General features: G+C 40.7%; 1 protein-coding gene across 2 annotated transcripts in view; it reads left to right on the top strand.

Annotated features, from left to right (window-relative positions):
- The window catches only part of PDE4B (phosphodiesterase 4B), a gene marked incomplete at its 5' end in the record, with an annotated part of 436891 nt that overhangs the window by 389829 nt on the left and 26719 nt on the right, over window positions 1-20343 (top strand). For both annotated transcript variants that reach the window (XM_079777598.1, XM_079777599.1), the window contains one exon: window positions 4582-4694. In XM_079777598.1, coding sequence (XP_079633724.1) covers window positions 4582-4694 — 113 coding nt within the window. The remainder of the gene's footprint in view (window positions 1-4581; window positions 4695-20343) is intronic.

Genomic DNA, 20343 nt, shown 5'->3' with positions numbered 1-20343 from the left:
CTACAGAAGGAAGTAAATCTTCCTTTGCCACTCTTGTCGAAGTAAAAGAGGAAAAGAAGGGAAGAATAGAAGGGAGGTTGGTTCTTCCTCTTCCCTCTGGAAATTTTTGACAAAGAGGGTTGACCCCATGACCATACACTGTTCCATTACCTGCTCTTATCCCCTTGAGACTCGCTTCTGTGGTGTTAAGCATTGTTCCTTTTCAGAGCCATTTCTGTAAGACAGGAAACAGGGCATACAACCTGTGCAGTCACATAGCGCCTCCCCTCCCCTAAATGTTTCATAGTTGCTGTCTTGAAACTCATAATTTTATCTTTGATTTTTAAGTGTTTTTTTAAGTGAAGTCTGATGGGACGGTGCAGTATCCTCCAGGGGCTTTAGAACCTTGGCTCTGATGCTGTTGTTCTACCTCCTGCCACCTGCCTGCCTCCCCTGGACATGTTCTCAGCCACCCATTTTCCTGACCCCTGGCAATGTGGGACTCACCCAGCATCCCTCTCCCTGCCCTCACCCATGACCACAGCTGACATCCATTCCCAGTGGGAGCCTGGGTACAGATGCAAAGAGTTAGATGTGTGTGCTTTGCAAAGTTTCAGGTGGGGCATGGCAGCATCCATCCATGCCCTGGGTTGGCATGGCTATAAGATGGTAGACAATGGCCCTGTCATGGTGGGAGTGAACCTCTTGGCAACCCCTGGTCCAGGTTATCTAGCATGACCCAGTACAGAGGCTGTAGTACCTTTAGGGGTCATATATTTGCTGTGGATTGGCACATTGACACCGTGAGGAAGGGGAATATGTGGCTTTCCCAGAGCCTGACCCTAGCTGGGGCACGGCACATCAGTATGGAGCTGGCAGGTAGGCACACCCCAGCAACTGCTGAGCTGTGCACGTGCCCTCTGTCAGAGTATGCAGGCCTCCGGAGTCCTATGAGGGTCTCCGCTCTCCTCATGGTGTCCCCATGCCTGGGGCACACAACATTTAAGAGTAAAGAAAACACTCCTCGCCATTCATTAATTGTGACAAATGTGCCATAATAATGTAAAATGTTCAGAGTAGGGAAACCTGGATATGGGATATGTGGAACTCTCTGTATTGTCTTTGCAAGTGTCCTGTAAATCTGGATCTATTTTAAATAAGAAGCTTAAGAAAAACAACAACACTGTGACAAGTCGAGATGGAAACTCGGGAAGAAAGGAAAAAGCTTCATATTTTACTACCTTTAACAGCACTCTTTCTGCTTTTTGAGCAAGGGGCCATGCATTTTCATTTTGCACTGCGCCCTACAAATGACGTAGCTTATCCCAAGGGGAAAAACCCTTGTTGAATATGCAGTTCTTCCTTCTTCCTGATTCTCCACCCCCCACCACCACCCCCACAAATGCCAGGCCTTTGGGTTACTTGGATTGCCATTAATAATTATACTCCTATGTATTGACTACCGACTAAGAACTAGCTACCATACCAGATGCTTTATATACTTTATCTCATTTTATACCTTTATAAACTTATGAGGTAAATATTTGCATCCTTGTTTTAAGATGTAGGAAGCTGAGATCCAGGATCACACAGTAACTGGTAGAAGAGAAAGTCAAAATGTGTGAGTCTCTCTCCAAAGCTGCTCTTTCCACAGCGATACAGTTGTTCCATCCAGCCTCTGGGTGCCCAAGTGCTTGCAGGCTGCTTGGGCGAACACTTTGGTTTCCATTTTTGCGAGTATCTGCTGGTACGAGCTCTGAATCTGGTGCTGGTGCTGCAAAGTCATCATGTGGAGGGCTGCACTGGCCCTTTCCTGTGGCTGAATCATAATCAGCAGGAGCGTAACGCTCCCATACTTAGCCCACTCTGACATCTGTGCCTTCTGTCTTAGTTTCTGTGATAAGACAGCTCTACAATGGAGCAGGAAGAGAGTCTTGACTGTGTATTAAGAATCTGGGAAGAAACAAATTCTTATGAATGTAAACATGTCATATTTTTCCACTTAAAAATTATTGTGGCTGACCAGGGTAAGAGAGGGCAGTGGAGTAAGTTCCTGTCACATCTATTGGCCAGTCACTGATATCTCAGTATTGTACCAGGTCGAGGAGCACACATATGCTTGTTCTGTGTAATAGGCCAGTGATTTTCAACCTTTTTCACCTCTTGGCACACATAAACTAATTACTAAAATTCTGCAGCACACCAAAAAATATATGTTTTGCCATTCTGACAAAAAAAAAAAAAAAGGCATAATTTTGATTCATTCACACCGGACGGCTATTGTGTTGGCTGTTACCATTTTTTAGTTTGACAACCTAAGGGAAAAAAGGTCAAGGCCATTGACTAAATAGACAAGTATTGCATGTTTTAAAAATTCTTGCATCACACCAGCTGAAAATCGCTGTAATAGACAACGAATATGCTGTGGTGGTAGCAATCGGATCTTTGAAGTGTCCACCTCATTCTTCAGTGCTTCTACTGCTATCATTACTGTGTTTCCTTTGTCAAGTGTGAGTGCAAATCAGAGCCCTTTTTTCCTCTTAGTGAAGGAAAAATGTGATATATCATCTTAGAGTCATTTTGCATATCAGCTGATTCAGCAGGCTCCGAGTGAGTCCCTCACTCCCCACCATCCTGGTGAATGGCTGATCTTAGTCACTGAGAACCACCAGTTGTGATGTAGAAGACACTCAGGTAGCAAAGTCTGGGTAGTTAAGAAGTGGTTGGACTTTTTCTTTTATGAGAGACCAGGAACGAGGAGGGGAGGGTTCTGTCACTTCAGAAAAAGCTTCCTTGGAAGAGGTACTCTGTGGAGGAAACAGAGGAGGCAGGGGCGGGGGGAGGTCTTTTGGACACACCAGAGAGTAAGTGAGGAGATTCTTCCTGTTGCCCCAGCATTGCAAAATTGAGGAGGAAGAAAGGAGGGAAGGTACGTGCAAGGCTGGCTTGAAATGAGTTTTGCTAAAAACACCTCAATTCTTGACTGCACATTTTTGAGGAGTGTGAAAGAAAAAAAATAGAGGAAGTCACCTCCAGTGGTTTTGTGGGTTTTTTAAAGTATGACATACAGGATATTGAGTTTTAACCCCTGTTTATTCTGAAGTGAAGGCATATTTGGGGAATAAACAAAACACCTATTCTTTGAAATGTGCATCTGTGACCAAGGGAACCCAATCACTGGGAATCACTCTTCTGTTTATTCCCCTTTCTGCTTCTAGTGTGAGTGCTACACACGTCAGCGTCTTCAAATAATAATAAAAAGCTATGTGGTCTCCCTAGACGTTCTTTGTGAACATATGAAAAATGTATTCTAAATCTGACGGGAATGTGTGTAGTCTTTCCTGCATCAGAGCATTCCATACAAGATGTTTACTTTTACCGGTGCTTGCACTTGGACAGGTTGGTAAAGTTCACGGCTGGCATGCCCCTCAGTCATGTACTCAGTCATGTACGCAGGAAAGTCTGACTGATTTTGTAACTGTCTGTAGCACCACAAATTCATCCGGTATTTACGAAATGCATTCAGTGTTCACGAGTATGGGGTTCTCCAGTCAGTAACCTTAAGTATTAATTTAGACTCACAAACTTTTGGGTATGGAATGACATGTTGTAAACACTTGAAAAGAGCTTTATTATCCAGCAAAAATGCGACCTTAAAAACAGCATTTTTTTTTAATGGACCCCCGGAGACATTCCCAGAAAGCCTAGGTTCCTCCAGCGACAAATCAGAGCCCCCGACTTGAACCAAAATGCACATCGGCAGCCTTCCCCATTGGGCTCCACCTGAAAGTCCGGTTCAGAATTTCCCGGTGATCCTGGCCCTTGCAGAGAAGTTTGAGCTTTGTTTAGTATAACAAGAGCTGCCCCGACTCCCAGGCCAATAAACGTGTTCACATAAAACTCCAGACAGTCTCCCTTAGACTGAAGTCTTATCAGGGAGACCTCATTTCGCCTCTACTTAGAGGAGAGGTTCGGGAGAGGGGCGGGATAGCCCATGCCACTCACTGGTGGGGGTCAGTGTTTGCCGAATTACAAGTTCATCCAACACGCACACACTTTCCCCTGAATGAATGACCGCGTCCTCTTCCAATGACACTGTCAGTCACCCCCACCCCTCAAACGTTCGACTGTCTGTTTCATTTAGAAGAACAGCAAACGGAGCAAACCCTTTCCTCATTTCTCCTCTTGCCGGCAAACACTCAGAAATGACATCACGCACCCTAAAGAGCCCCTAGATGACTAAGGCAGCCGAGCCTGAGAAAGCGCCCTGCCTCTGCCCTGAGTGTGGGACACATGTATGCTGATGAGCTTATAAGAGACAGCTCCCCGCCTTCTTCCTCAGAGGAAGTTTCTTGCTAGATCACAGACACCTCACCCAGGCAGGGGGCGTGAAAACTTGGCAGGGGCCATTCCGGGCAGAGAGCACCACGGTGATTTGTTCTCCTGGTGGAGAGAGCTGGAAGGAAGGAGTCGGCACACAAATAATGAAGGAGCTCGGAGCCACCTTCAGTAGCACCGGGATCAGCAGCGGCAGCGGCGACTCTGCTATGGACAGCCTGCAGCCGCTCCAGCCTAACTACATGTCTGTGTGCTTGTTTGCAGAAGAATCTTATCAAAAGTTAGCGATGGAAACGCTGGAGGAACTGGACTGGTGCTTAGACCAGCTAGAGACCATCCAGACCTACCGCTCTGTCAGCGAGATGGCTTCAAACAAGGTAAGAGAAGAACGTTTTATTCAAGAAAGTGGGACTGTGCGGGGAGGTCCAGACTCCCCTGGCCGCTGCCTGCTTGCCTGCCTGCCTGCCTGCGGCAGAGGTGCAGCCGGGACGGGACGCGACCTGGCGGGTGGGTTTGTTGATCTGCCTCAGAGGATCCTGTCTCCAGGTGCCACACTTGGCTTGGGTCTTGATGCTGCAGGAAAGTTTAAAATCCTCAGTGCGCTGTAATTCCCAGAAACCAAACTTCTTTCTTCTTGATGGAGTTCGGCTATGTTTAGGTTGAGATGTGCTTATAACGAGTACAAATCACTATACAAATGTGAATGCCTTTTAAAAAAACCATTATCAGAAAGATACAATCTGAATGAATCTATAGGGTAAAAATGCATAAAATGTGGCATTGCAATCCGGTGTTTGATATGTGTGTTGTTGTTTTTTTTAATAAGAAAATGATATGTCCTCCAGTTATCAATGGAGAGAATGGTTTGCCCTGAAGTTTCGTAAATTCTGAAAAATTCTTCTCAGGACATTCTGGGATTTTCTAACATTTATGTTGTGATGCTGGCATGGCTAAGGTTAAAAAAAGAAACAATATACCTGGTCTCAAAAAAGGAAAGTTTTTTTTTTTTTTTCTAAAAGGTTTGCTGCTTTTTAAAGTGGAATCATTTGAAATCAAGTTTCACCCAGATTGCAAAGAAATGGTTTTATATACAATCCTCAGACAAAACTTAGTGTTGAAGAACTTTATAGTATATCATTTGTTTAGTTAACACCCGGAATTAGACTGTAGTGGAAGTTGTTGCTCTTTGCTTATATTTTTTCCCTTGGAGAGTGTGTGTGTGCACACGTGTGTGCATGTGTGTGGATGCACATATACAGATATGAAAAGCCTTAACACTGTACACTCGTTAAGTACACATTTTCAGAATCCCCGGTCATACTAGCCTGAGGCATTTTCTCATTGTCTTATGGTTCTAGGGCTGGAAAGAGACTTTGCTCCATACCTGTCAGCATGCACTTTCCAGCCCCAGGAACACTAGCAAAGGTGGGTCCCTCCTCCCCCTTTCCTGGGGTTAAAAGTGTCACCTTCCCATCAAGGCTCTTCCAAGTATCTGAGCAGAGGAAGCCTTGCCTCCTCAGGAGGTCCTGCAGGAGGGGAGGGCAAGACTGCTCACTCCTGCTTTATTGGTTAATGAAAGAGCAAATAAATAAATAAGCTCCTTTCTTACATTTTAGTTCAAATTGAAGTAAAAAAAAAAAGAAAGAAAGAAAGGTTTGAGGTTCAACTATTTATTGATTTTTCTCTGAAGTTCTCCCTTGAAGGCTGCATTTTGGGTTTTTCCAGGCTGTTGTAAGTCTTAAACAACTGCTTCCCCAAGAGGAAGGCTTAACTGCGTGATCTCTCCAAGCCACCCTGTGCTCCATGTATGAGCCTTTCACACATGCTTTACATACCTTGGAGCATCCGCAGATGTAGGTTGTGATCCCTGATACCCATGCAAGGCGTCGATTCAATACCTGAGGGTAGTTTTTTCAGCAGGTTGCACCACAAAGGGCATACTGAACTTTCTTCTGGAGGCACTAAGATGAAGTAGGTAATTAACTCCAGGGGGGGTAGGGGGAAGAATACTCATGGAGAAACTGCAAATTGCCATTATGTTTTCATTTTGAGTGTTAGTGCGTTGTAGATTCAAACGAGGTTTGAGTCTGGAGGGCTGAAATTAGACATTGTCTGTTTTACAAATTTATTTAAATTTTTTTTATATTCAGTGTCATAGTTAATAAGACTCTGAGACCAGAGACCGTGCCGATCCTGGTAAGAATTCCAGTCACTTCAGGCTTCCGCTCCCCCTTTATGGTGTCGTGTGCAGGAAGCAATGAAAGTTGAATAGAGCTAACCCTAAAGAAAGGGCTAAACCTTAATTCTGATGTAGTTAGCTTAAGTAGAAGGCATGCAGGCTCACCTGTTTTCTAACTCTACAGTGGAAAGGTTGAAGGGCAAAGCATTTATCCAGAGGATGAATAATGCCCAGCTGACAGCTGAAGTCAATTTGAATTTTTAAAAAGATCTCCCTCTTTTTACTTAGCTTCTTACCCCCCCCGCCCCAAGTACTGATTACTTAGGCAATGATCTCAGGTAAAGTTTAATCCATAGCAATATATAATTAATATTATAATATAATATAATATAATAATTAATATATAATTAATATAATAAATAGTTTTGTGGTAACCAAAAAAGGATTGATCTATGCTAGTTATAGATCTGTGGTAAAAATAAATCTCACATTCAGTTTTAAATGTTGTTAAAATTTTGGAGCATTTAATCCTAGTTGCTGTTTAAAAAATATAGTCAACATCATCATCATCATCATCATTTTCATTATTGTACAGTCTTATTTGGTCATCCTTTGCTTACTCTCAATGAACAAAGGAGCCACTGCAAATCTCTGAGGTAAACACTTGAAAGTAAGTGTGAAGATGTTCTATAGAGGCAGTATATGAAAAACCTGAGCTCCAGAGTCAAAAGATCCTGGTTCAAATCCCATCTCTATAGTTTGCTAGTTACTTGACCTTGGCCAACTTAACAGCTCTATGACTTAATTTTCTCATCTGTAAAACAGGGATAAAAGTGGTACCTACTTCACAGGGTTGCTGTGAATGAGATAATGTATCTAAAGCACTCAGCAACGCATCTGGTGTGTAGTAAAAGTTCAATAAATGATAACTTAGTAATAGCACATACTATATCTTTGCAAAAATGTATGTGTCCCTAGCTCTGATCAGCTAAGTGACCTCTGAAACTTACTTAAGAATTGTGTTTACAACCTCTGAACTTATTGAAGAATGGTGATGGGAGAGCCAGTGTTTTGCTCAGGGGGTGTTTGGGAGTTACATAAGGGGCCCGTGTATATGCAGCTGGTAGAGAGCTGACTGTCTAGTGGAGGAAAACAAGCAGTCCTTCATATTTACTTCATCTGGGTAAGGTTGTGTGTGTTTTTGTTTTTCTTCCTTAACCCTTTTACATTTTGGAGAAAACTGTGACTCGAAGATTATAACTGGCTTCCCCAAGTGTGCTTCAGAGCCCAAAGAGTTAGATTAAAAACTGTTTCTGTGACTTATAAAAACATAGACTTCTTGGCCCAAATTTCCCTCATGCTGGCCACAGGCCAAATGGAATCCCAGAATTATAAAGAAAGATGCAGCCAGGTAAGTTACTATCATGGGTTATTTCCCCGCAAGAATCACAAGATAGAATAAATTAAGCAGGAGTTTTATGAGGCAATGACATTGTTTTTCAAGATGAAAAGGATGTCTAGTGAACCTTTTACTAGCAGCCCAAGTTCAGTTAGATGTGTGAGAGCTGTTTTCTTTAAGGACAGATTGCCTTCTTAGATTTGTTGATTAATTTTGGTGTTTCAACTTTTATCGCCTCCTGAATTAGAAGAATTGTTTTAGACTTCAGTGAAATGCATCAGAGCATGAGTTCCTCAGTGGCAAAACAGTCAGATGTTTTGAAAACAGGATGCTTTGGCTCTGCATTATAAAAAAAAAAAAAAAAAAAAAAAAAAAAAAAAAAAAAAGAGGAACGGAAAGAGAAACAGTATAGAAAGGAAGAAACCAAATAGCCTCAGCAGGATCCCCAGCCCAACAGGCATAAACACTGACCTATCTTCCTGACCTTCACTGTGGCTCAGTTCCTGCCCTCCTGTCACCGAAGCCGGTTGAAGTCATTGGAGGAGGATAGGAGGAATGGCGCAGCTGCTGTGAGGGTGACTAGAATTTCCTGTCTCCTTCCTGACAGTCGCAGTCAGAAAAGTACAGAGTTGCAACAACAGTGGCTGAGGAAGGACCCACACAGAACAATCCCACTGAGGCGTAGCTGTGACTGATGAGGAAGCGGGCAGCTTTTACTGGGAAACAGAGTCTCTTGCCTAAAATTTTCAGGTGAAAAAACGTCAAAGGGATCATTTGTACCCAGCAGATTGAATGTTTTACAAAAGATGAACATGCTATGGTATTCATTAAGGACCTCTGTTCAAGCAACTCCAAATTGTTCTAACTGGAACCCTCCACAATCCTTTTCTTTCTAGACGAGCTTTGCCCTGGGGCTATTTCATGTGCAATACAAAGGTTTGGGCCTTATCAGGAAAATGGATGCTCTGTTGTTGAAAAGAGCATTCCTGAATAATATCAGTACTGTCTTTAGAATGAAGCATCAGGATCTGACACATCATTAAATGTTTGCTAAGAAAATCTATAAGAAGGAAAGGTAGACTGATGTTTCTTTTTTTCTGAAGGCATCATGAAGTCTGCTACACATACCATTACCGGGGAAGTGAGTCCTCCGGGCTACGTGGGTTTATTTTTCCAGTTGCTCAAGTGTGGTCCTGCTGGAGTGTTGAACATAAAGGCAACTAATTGACTAATTGCCTGTGCTCTTGGGTGGGAGGGATAAAGGCACACAATTCTACCAATCTGGAACCACCTGGGACCCACGCGGTGGGATATTGGAATGTGGTCATGATTGACTGATTATGTTAGTGGTGAAACAGCACCAAAATGTTACCAGAGGAGTTAGACTAGACCTCAGTTCAGCAACCTCAATTCTTGAATTCAGCTGAGAAAGAATTCAGAGCCAAGGAACTCAAATCTACAGAGAAAGTTTTTAGAAAGTCACAGAGATAGAAAGAAATGAGCCAACTGGGCTGTATGGGCTCAGGAAACGAGTTACAGAGGCAAAAGAAAGGTCCTTGGAGCTTAGGAGAAAGAAAGACAAAGGTGACGTGCCTGGGGGAAATAGAGAGGAAAGGGCATGGACATGCTCTAGAGAGAGAGAGAGAGAGAGAGAAGGCACAATAGGTCCTCCGTCCTGAGTGTTTTGATCCCCTCTCTAAAGGTGGGGATATCAGGGGAGGTCCCAAGGGAGAACCTCAATGGAATATTCTTCAGCTTTCCAGGTGTGTCCTTTCAGGGTCGTGGTTTCTACTGACTGGTCGGTGCCAGGGCAGGGGTTATTGGTGGTTAGTCATCAAAGCTGGTCCTGATGTCAGCCATGGCGTCACCCCACCTGGTCTTGCTGCTTTTCTGGACCTAGAGCTGAAACACAACTGAAGCCTAGATGTTATCTCTAGTTTGACTATAACTCTGAAGCTTTGTTACTAAGATTAATTGATGCCTGTCAGAATCACATTGTCTTGAGGGCTGAATGCTTAAGGGAGTGGTTGTGCAAGGGCTTGTATGGAAGGCTATTCTCCACCCGCCTTGTCCCTCCTCTAAGGGGGTCTACCACCTGACTAGCAACATGCCAGGGGAGGAAGGGTCAAGGGAGGGTCTGAAACTCATGACCAGTGATATGAAAGGTCAGGGGGTCTAAACCACATGATCAGCAATATGCTAGGGGAGAAAAGGTCAGCCTGGGGGCGAGGTCCTTGTTTTCCCAGTTTTGCCTGTCACCAGGCACCCAGGGCTTTCCACTCTGGTGACCTTCCATACCTGGCCTATCATCCTTGCTCTGCCCATGCCTGTCTGACTGGCTACTACAATTACCCTAAAGTTAGCTGAGTCATTTTGTATCTAACTGAATAATCAATAACTATGGGAAATATTGGATCCAGCAGAACTAAAAGGATATAGATTGTATAGGCCAGTGGTCGGCAAACTCGTTAGTCAACAGAGCCAAATATCAACCGTACAACGATTGAAATTTCTTTTGAGAGCCAAAATTTTTAAACTTAAACTTCTTCTAACGCCACTTCTTCAAAATAGACTCGCCCAGGCCGTGGTATTTTGTAGAAGAGCCACACTCAAGGGGCCAAAGAGCCGCATGTGGCTCGCGAGCCGCAGTTTGCCGACCACGGGTATAGGTCAACATATTCATCTTAGAACTCTGTCAGGAGGTGATAGGCAGGTGCCAATTATAGAAAGGGATTAATTCCACTTTTGCCTAAAGTTAAATGATATAATTAGAGCAGTACCACTCTTAAGGAAAGAGGTGTCCTCTTCCTGCACCCCATAATTTAAGAGAGCCCTAACCTGCTCTTTCTCCATCTGCACTCTGCTCCAGGAGGTGAGGAATCTGCCAGGCCAAGGGAGCAGCTGCTCCCCACTCCAGACCACATTGCATCTATTGGACCACCACATTCTCTGCCTGAATGGTTTTGAGCTCACTTTCGGGGACTGGGCAGGCTTCTTTCCTGGATGTGCTGCAAGAGTGTATACCCTTAAGCTCAAGGAAGAGCAAAGACACAGCCGTTAGCTTGGGAGAACAGTGTGGAAGGAGCTGGGATATGGAGGCTGTGGAAGAGGGTATACAAGGGCCCACGTACTCAGTCCCTGGTGGTGTTAGGACATAGGGAAAGAATGGGACAGGCTGTGGTCCAGGAGCTAGATCCTCCCACCCCTTCCCATCCTATTCAGAGAGTTTAGGATTTCTAAATTCAATCTGGTACTCCAAGCTGTAGGAAGGGATGCCTGTCAAGGTAGGAGTGCTGGAGGAAGCTCAATTTAAATTTTCTTCTATTTATACTTACGGTAGGTGGCCCTACAAATGTTAGAGGGGACCCTGGACTAGAGGTTAGAATAGAATGAAAATCAGTTCTGACAGCCAAGTGGGGGACTCAGACATATTTTTATCTAATTTTTCTCTCTCTACTGCTCAGATTTATATAGAGCTGAAAGCAGCAAAGTAAAAAGACCCTGGGAATAAGCCATGAGTTTGAGTTCTAGCTCTGTCTCGATATAGGTGTATTTTCTTAATTAATTTAATAATTTTGAATATTTGTCTTTTTCTTATCTACAAAACAAAATAGTCAAAGCAGACTATTCCATTAGCTCCTTCAGCTCTTGCATTTATTGATAGAATAATAGTAGTAAATAACCAACCTACTTTTACAGGTGTATACTATGTGTGCACACATTGTGCTAAACTCCTTGCCTACATTCTGTCATTAACACTTACAGCAACACTTTGAAATAGGTACTATTATCCCCATTTTACAGATGAGTAAAGTAAGGCTTAGAGATTTAAAATAAATTGCCTAAGGTAAAGAAGATGGCCAAGATTCACACCCAGGGAAGTCTGACTCACATCAATTATCCCAATGGGATAGGTAAATATAGAAATACTAGAGGCCTGGTGCACACATTCATGCACCATTGGGGTCCCAAGGCCTGGCCTATGCCCTCTCACAATCCAGGACCCCTTGGGGGATGTCAGATTGCCAGTTTTGGCCCAATCCCCACAGCCAGGCCGAGGGACCCATTCACCGGGCCTCTAGTATGCATATAAAATCTTTGGTTAATCTCTTCCCACCCTCCCCTCTCCCTCCTTCCCTCTGAGATTCATCAGTCTGTTCCATGTTTCCATGCCTGTGCATTGAACGTCTGCCTCTTGGTGGTCAGTGTGTAACATAGTTACCGGTCAAATGGTCGAATGGTCGCTTAGGCTTTTACATATATAGATAAAGGTAGTTATCTCTTATAAGGGAATTTTGACATGGTTGCTTGGAGGAATTATTTTTTTAACTCTGGCCATCATTGGTTAGGTCTGGTTCAAAATCCTAATCTGCAATTACCATATTTTGGACCTCTACTAGACCAACCACTAATCAGTCAAGCTCAGTCTTCTTGGCTGGGAAGTAGTGTCCTTTAACATAAAAGAGGAGGAAGAAAGACCATCTTACCTAATAAAAGAGAAACATGCAAATTAACCATCACTCCGCTACGCCCATAGCCAATCAGAGTGAGTACGCAAATTAACCCAACAAAGATGGAGGTTAATTTGCATATGCAGGCGCAGAGAGGTGTGAAGCCTGCTATGAGGGGAAAGGGTGTGGCGGAGGGAGCTACTGGAGTGGTGCTCCAGACAGAAGCGAGGACTTGCCGGCTCCCGGGCGGCTGGGAGTGAAGCCAGGGGAAGGAAGGCCTATTCTTGCACAAATATCATGCAACAGGCCTCTAGTAGTTATAGAAAATGATTGTAAAGCACTCATAAAACTGACAATAACAATGTTAAACTCATCCAACACTTATTGTAGATAAGTTTGCTAAATTCAGAATTTTTTATTTCCCAAAATTCTATAATGTGGCCTAAGATAAGACAGTAAAGTGTTGTTTAAAGGACCTTAGCCTACCCCCAAAATCGTTTATTCCCTAACCCCCAAAATAAAAAGAAAATGGACAGCGGCTATTCTTTTTAATGTAATTTAGTTTTATTTTATTACCATTCAGATATTATGGCAGCTTCATCATATACTACGTCTTTTCCAGTGCATGCAACATGACCATAAAATAGATGCGGGGGAGGGTGCTTCTTCAATAGCAATGTAGGGAAATTTCCTAGAAGTAACATGTATACTGTCTTTCTTGGACTTAGTCTTCCAACAAAGATGGAAGAGAGATTAAGCTCTTGATTCTTTATCTGGCATTACCAGTATTTCAGTCACTCTATGATAAGATTGAATTATATTATTGGGAGTGTAATTCAGTATTCCAAGTTCTAGTCTTATTAAACCTTAACAAATGGAAGATTTTGAAAGTTTTCTAGGGCTTTGTAATAAATTTTATTTGTTATCTATTTTAGTTTTCATATTTTATATGGGTATTTACAAAACTATTTCCTTCACTGATTTCTAATCCATTTAATCCAATCTTTCTACTAACTCATTAGAGAGTTCCCAAGTGAACAAATCTCTAAAAAAAAAACAAGCAAGAATGAAGTGAGGGAACATTATCTTTGATTGTTGCACCTCTGGCTTGCTGAGAACATTTACATATTCTCAAAATCTGGTAACTCATTTTAAGGGAAGCCTTTCTCTCCATGTTAAAAAAAAAATCAGGCAATTATGTTTAGAGTGTCAAATATAATTCTGGTACAGTAGTTTTAAAAAAATGGAATTACAATATGTCAATGGAAAAACATTTGTTTTACATTTTGTATACTTGTTTCTTGTCTTTTTTCTTTTAGAATAAGTTTCAATCTAAAAGCTCCCAAAATCTATGCCATTGTTACCTCTGAAAGAAAAGCCAAGGGTGGAGCTTACTCTTCCAAAACATTTTACTTCTAAGTAAGTGTGCTCAGCAAGCCGAGAGAGCTCAGCTCCCTGGAAGCCAGGACTTACCAAATCAGAAAACACCAGCGCAAACGTGTGCCAAGGTCAATAGATTCACACTCTTGAAGACACTGTGCCATTTGGTGATGTGTGTCCCTGCACATCCTTCCACTTAAGCATTTTTCACGGACCTGCCAGCCCCTCTGTCTTGCCCGTTTGTACGTGATGTTTCCCTCAACTGCTGCCAAACTGTTTAGTCTCTTGGATATTTTACTGTAACTTCCTTTGTTTGATTTACTTTAAAGTAGCCAAGTGTTTCCACAAAGAAAGGACTGTTATTTAGAAATGAAGAAGACAGTAAAACTCCTGTTTCTTTTGTTTCTGTTTTGGGAAGTGCCTGATAACCATTTTCTCTTTAAGAAGTGTCTGATAGTCTTTTTCTCTTTATGGAGTAGAGGTTAAAAGCTATAAAGCATGCAATTCTGTTCATCAGTCATGTGTTTCCTTCTGCTAATTACTTGCAGTTTAAAAATATACCACTTTTGAAACCTAATCAGTGAATTTATTGTAAAGGAAATTCATCTTCATGGTTCAATTTAATCTATTTTTTAGCTATTCAAAATACGGCAATCTTAAAAATGATCGTTAAAAACTTTAAATGGCCAAGTTCCCTTCACTCCTTGCTAACAGTATAATGCATAATGTTATAACCTTCAGCAATTATCAAAATGAAATTTGAGGACAGATAGGAAATAAAAGTGATTAAACCAATTTTTAAAATTTAGATTTAGAAAATTTAGGACAAGTGAGAAGTTTTGGCATCTGATATCTAAAAAGATAAATTTTAAATAGTTATTTTGGAAAGAAAATATTAAGAACAGAAGTTAAAATATCTTTCCAACTCAATCATATAGCCTGTGTGCTAATGCTGATCAGACAGGGCAAAGTGAAGTGTTAATTTGGCAACTATCTAATGTCATTGGTCGGTTTAGAGAGTTTTACCAGATGCTGAAAAACTGTCAATGCTTGGATTCTCTCTGCTACTTAGCAGAGCTATTAGTCTAGAAATGTGGAGTCAAGATGGTGATCTCAATTTGGCCTCTTCCTATACCTTAGATTGTTTCTGCTCAGTGACCTAGATTATGCAGAGTCTCACAACTCACATATGATTTCTGGTTTCTTGAGTCAGAATACCGACATCTTGGTGGAGTTGGGTTCAACAGTCTTGGTAGCTACATATTTAGGTAAAATATCAATGTAATTAATGATTTATAAATATTTGAAATCACACAAGTCTCATTAATAGTAGATAGAAACATATTTTATATGTTTAAGGATCTTAAAATGAATTTTAGTATTGGTAGAGGTCTGAGTTAAGCAGATATTGCAAATATTTTGCTGTAAAATCTGAATTCAGAACTTTTAATCTAATTACTTGAAAAGGGGAGATGACTTAGGGAGACTCGATCATCTTGGTTATAAAGTTTATAAGAGAAATTACTCCATGCCTAAGATATGCTTGAGAGTTTTACTTTTGGTCTTTTGGTATCTACCCATTTCTAATTATTACTTGTATTACTAAGTAGGACAAGTGAGATAAAATTTCACTTGAAAGTGAATAGAAAATTTTTAATTTGGGGTGGGTAAGAAAGCTTAGTGTTCTGGCTATTAGAATAAGTAAGATATAGAAGACTTGAATTAAAATACTACAATATGTAAATGGAGATTCATGGGGGAAAGGGATAATTTAACAGCCAAGATAATCATTTGAATATAAGACAAAGAACTGCCAGTTTAAAAAAAAAATAGATGAACATTTTAGGAGCTCCTGAAACAGTGAACTTCCAACTCCATTTCTATCCATGATGTCAGAAGATCTACTGAAAGCAATTAAGACTATAAGTAAGAAATTTATTATAACTTGAGAATCAAGAAATATAGGCTTTTACCCCTGTCTTGATTTTCCATTTCCTAGAAAATGTCTCTTTGCCTCAAACACATCAGCAGCCCATATACTAAACCTATTCCTAGTATGCTACTTGTTGACTTTCTTTCCCCCACCTCCACCCCCACCCCCAACTCTGCCTTAAATGCTCTGGCTTTGGTCAGATTTTCCTAGACCACTGTCTTACCTATCTTAGTTAATATCATAGCTAACATTTCAGTATCTGGGGTTTTAATTATATCTGCTATAGATTGCAAGCTCTTGAGGTCTGAACTTGTTTTGAATTTTTAAGACTCATGTTTACAGAAGTAAGGCTAAACAATATCCAGGGGTCACAGCTCTATATGTTTTTAACTGTAAGGAGAAAAGTGTAAAGCAGTTGAAGGCTTTTTTCAGTTGGTGGTAGTTGATTTGGGGCTTATTTTATTTTAAAAAGCTCTCTGTAATTCTACTTGATTTGGTCATTTAAGATATTTATTGCCCGGCCGGTGTTGCTCAATGGTTGGGCATCAACCTAGAAACAAGAGGTCACGGCTTGATTCCCAGTCAGGGCACATGCCCAGATTGCAGGCTCAATCTCCAGCAGGAGGTAACCAATCGATGATGTTTCTTTCATTGATGTTTCTATTTCTCTACCCTCTCCCTCTCTCTCTAAAAATCAATTTAAAGTAACTAACTAAATAAATAAATAGAAGTTTGTTGACATGGGGACTTTTGATAATTAACCTTTTCTTTCTTCCTTCCTTCCTTTCTTTCTTTCTTTCTTTCTTTCTTTCTTTCTTTCTTTCTTTCTTTCTTTCTTTCTTCCTTTCTTCCTTCCTTTCTTTCTTTTTTTTTTTTGAACAATGCTAAGATGGTTAATGATTTTATTTATATTAAAAGAAAAAAATTTTTAGCATTTTTAAAAAAATTAAATTCATGGGCTATGCTTAGATCATCCAATGATGATGATATTTCCAGTATAATGTTGCATGTCCATTTGATTGTGAGAAGCTAGAGACCTTCTGATGGGTCTCTAATGAAATAGATTCCAACTCTTGCTCTAAATATCACACTCAGAGCCCAGGAGGGTCAATTTAACTGGACAGAATGCTACCTATCTACCAAGCTGAAAAGGTACAGTGCCCTCCTGTCTCAGCTCCAATCCATTGATATTACTACTGCTGACTCCAATCTGTAACTGAGTCAGAATGATTTCAATATATCTGCATTTATTGATGCAATGGGTATGTTTTTCTTGGCCAGATCTAGTACCTTGTTTATGCTCTTGACAGAGTAAGCTGCCACTGAATTTTCCACTGCTGTATTTTAACACACGCAGGATCTGGTTGCACAAAATTTATTTGCATATTTCTTACCCATTGCATGGAAGCTCCTGATAATATTTCATCAAGATTGACGAGTATATTCTTTAAACATTTTAAATTGGTATAGTTTAATTTCAGAGAATGTATTTATTTTGATTGCAGTATTTTAAAATGATCTTTTATGGATATTCTTCTTTTGTATGTTTAAAGTCTTAATATAATGCCATTGTCCAATGCTGTATTATATTTCTGGCATCCTAAAATTTTCAAACTGAGAAAGGTCATATTTTGCTTTTCAAAAAATGCCCTTCAGGGCTCTAAGTAAATCCTAAAATAGGAGAACCTTGCCAAAAATAAGCAATCACAAGCATAAACTCCTAAACAGCAATGGATTCTTGCTCTTAAAAAAAAAAAAAAAAAAGATAAATGCATTGGGTTAAAATGAATACAATATGAGATTTTTTGATTTTTGGTTTTTTAATAAAGGAGGAAGTATTATTAGGAATAATTCAGGAGATTTTTTTCTTTTTTTTTCTCCCCTTAAAATATTTTTATTGATATCAGAGAGGAAGAGAGAGGGAGAGAGATAGAAACATTAATGATGGGAGAGAACCATGGATCAGTCACCTCCTGCATGCCCCCCACTGGGGACCAAGCCCACAACCCAGGCATGTGCCCTTGACTGGAATAAAACCCGGGATCCTTCAGTCCGCAGGCTGACGCTCCATCCACTGGCCAAACCAGCCAGGGCTATTTTACTTTTTTGATCACTGCTTTTCATGATCCAGCCACATGATCCAGGGCTGCATTCCCCCAAGAACTTGAATTCTGCCCAAGGGAACATTAGTTATGGAGCAATGTAGGGGTTTTTAAGGCCCATTTCTTCACTTAAAGCTTATTTGCTCTCAGAGCTTCCTGTGGTGCCAGAATAGAGCATTAAGTAAAGAGCGCTTCTCTTTAAGTGTATGAAAGTGTGTTACTTTTGCACTGCGAGATCCAAAGTAGCATCTACAGAAACACGTCAGAAGAGCCCTTTCCTGTCTACATAGGCTTTCACCTATGTTATCTCGTAGGATGCTCACCTTGGGGGAAGTATGAGAGCCTCATTTTCAGTGTGAAACCAGGATACAAGAGAGATAACTACATTTGTCCAAACTCTTCAGCTACTAAATGGAGATGCTTAGAATCAAATCTTATTCTCTTTGCTCCAAAGTCAAATGATTTAAAAATTAAAGGTAAATTCACAGGGTCATTTATTATATGACTTGCTAACATATAATCATAGAGCTTGAAAGCTGAAGCTCAGCCAAGGCTCCTTCTTATTTTCCAGACCTCAGTTTAGATGTTATCGCTTCTCTAATTATACTAACTCAGTAACTTGTTTGTTTTGCAATTTGCTATCACAGTTTATAGTTTTTGGGTTTTGTTATAGAACTTAGGTTTTACTCCCTTAGACTGTAAGTTTACTGGGGACATGAATTATATTTACCTTGTTCACTCTTTTTTTTTAATTTTTAAATACATTTTATTGATTTTTTTACAGAGGAAGGGAGAGGGATAGAGAGTTAGAAACATCAATGAGAGAGAAACATCGATCAGCTGCCTCCTGCACATCTCCTACTGGGGATGTGCCTGCAACCAAGGTACATTCCCTTGACTGCAGTCGAACCTGGGACCCTTCAGTCTGCAGGCCGACACTCTATCCACTGAGCCAAACCGGTTAGGGCTACCTTGTTCACTCTTGTAGTTGCAGCATTTAGAGTAGCTCTAGACACCTGGTAGGCATCCAATTAAATACTTGTTAGGTTGAATGAGAAACCCCCCTACCCTCACTTTTTCCACAGTGACTCTTCAAGGCAGTGAGGTCTTGCTCCCTGAGACTTCTCCGAAATTCAAACACAAATAACAGAGAACAAAGTCAACACGGACAAATGCTCTTCCCATGTGAGCAGAACTGCGAAGCTCATTTTAGTTGTTTGGTTTGGCATTAGGGTATTCGGCTTACCTTTCTCTTGAAAAGTCTGCATCCTTTGGACAAGCATCTGAGCCCTTCAGAAACTGGCAATAGCCACTGCATACTCAGCTGGAAGGGGTATTTATGAACACGTGTCTGAAACTCAGCCACACTCCGTATCTGTTGTGTCTGGAGAATACAGCTTAGTCATTCTGCCATTGTTTGGTTATATATTTCATTCCAGACAAATTGCTGTTACTCCTCTCACCCCTGTCCCAGCCACATATTCAATTACTTTAGATATGTTACTGGATTACCTCAACTATGGAAATCTGAGCAAAATGCATAGTTAGAGCAATTATCCTTATGTCAGGCAATTTGTGGCTATTCATGAACTTCGGTTAATACATAAAGAGTTCTAAAGTCTTTTAATTTGAGGAAATTAACTAAGTCATGGAATCATGAATAGATAGGGTTATCTCCAAATAGGCTTTTGAAAAATGATATGGCTTCAATACAAGGCAATTTGGAGTTATGGTTTCATTTGACAGGTTTGATCTATCTTTCTGGCAATTCTGGTTTACACTCCTTACACTGGTGAATAATCTAAATGTCAAACAGTGAGCCAGCACGTCTATGAGTAACTCCTGGGTCATGTAATCTATATGATATAACACTGCATCACACCTGCAGCAGCATATTGTGGGAATTCTGTAGTTAATTATACAAGCTGTTGTCAACAACGAGAAGAAAAGAGTTTAGGTGCCTAAGAGCCAACCGAAACCTCCACCCAAATGCAAACCAAGTGAAGAAGGTACCGTGAGCTCATATTCTTTTAAAATTCAGAAACAAAACTCAGCCTCAAATACAAATCCTACAGAATAAACTACAGTCCTACAATGGTCTCAGACATCTTGCCAATCACTTTATATACATTATTTCTAACCTTCCATTTTAATGATGGAAAAACTTAATCTCCAAGAAACTGAACAACTTGCTGAGTTTCTCAGAATAAGTTATAGTACAGGATTTCATTTCCAGAGCCCATTGGATGTTCAGCTGATCCTGTGTCATGCAGGAATGTTGTTGGGTCTTTTCTTAGAGTCTTCTTAATGCAGTTAGACCCTCCTGGTAAGGTCAGCTTGTAACTGGAAACCCCTCTAGTTATGTATGACCTATGTATCCTACTCTGAAACTACTTTTATAAGCCTTCCATAAACAACAAACCTATACATCTTGGGGTGCATTGTTGTGCAAAGCATCCATCCAACTCTTCTAAATTATGGTAGCTAATTATAGGGAAAACAAAATGCAAAACAAGTATAATTATTTTTTTGTAATGATAAAATTGCTTAAGACTACTGTTTTTATCCTTTATGGTTTAAAA

This window comes from Cnephaeus nilssonii, assembly GCF_951640355.1.
Source record: "Cnephaeus nilssonii genome assembly, chromosome: 7".
Taxonomy (NCBI): domain Eukaryota; kingdom Metazoa; phylum Chordata; class Mammalia; order Chiroptera; family Vespertilionidae; genus Cnephaeus; species Cnephaeus nilssonii.
The sequence above is the reverse complement of the archived record's forward strand: the minus strand, read 5'-3'. Positions and strand labels throughout refer to the sequence as shown.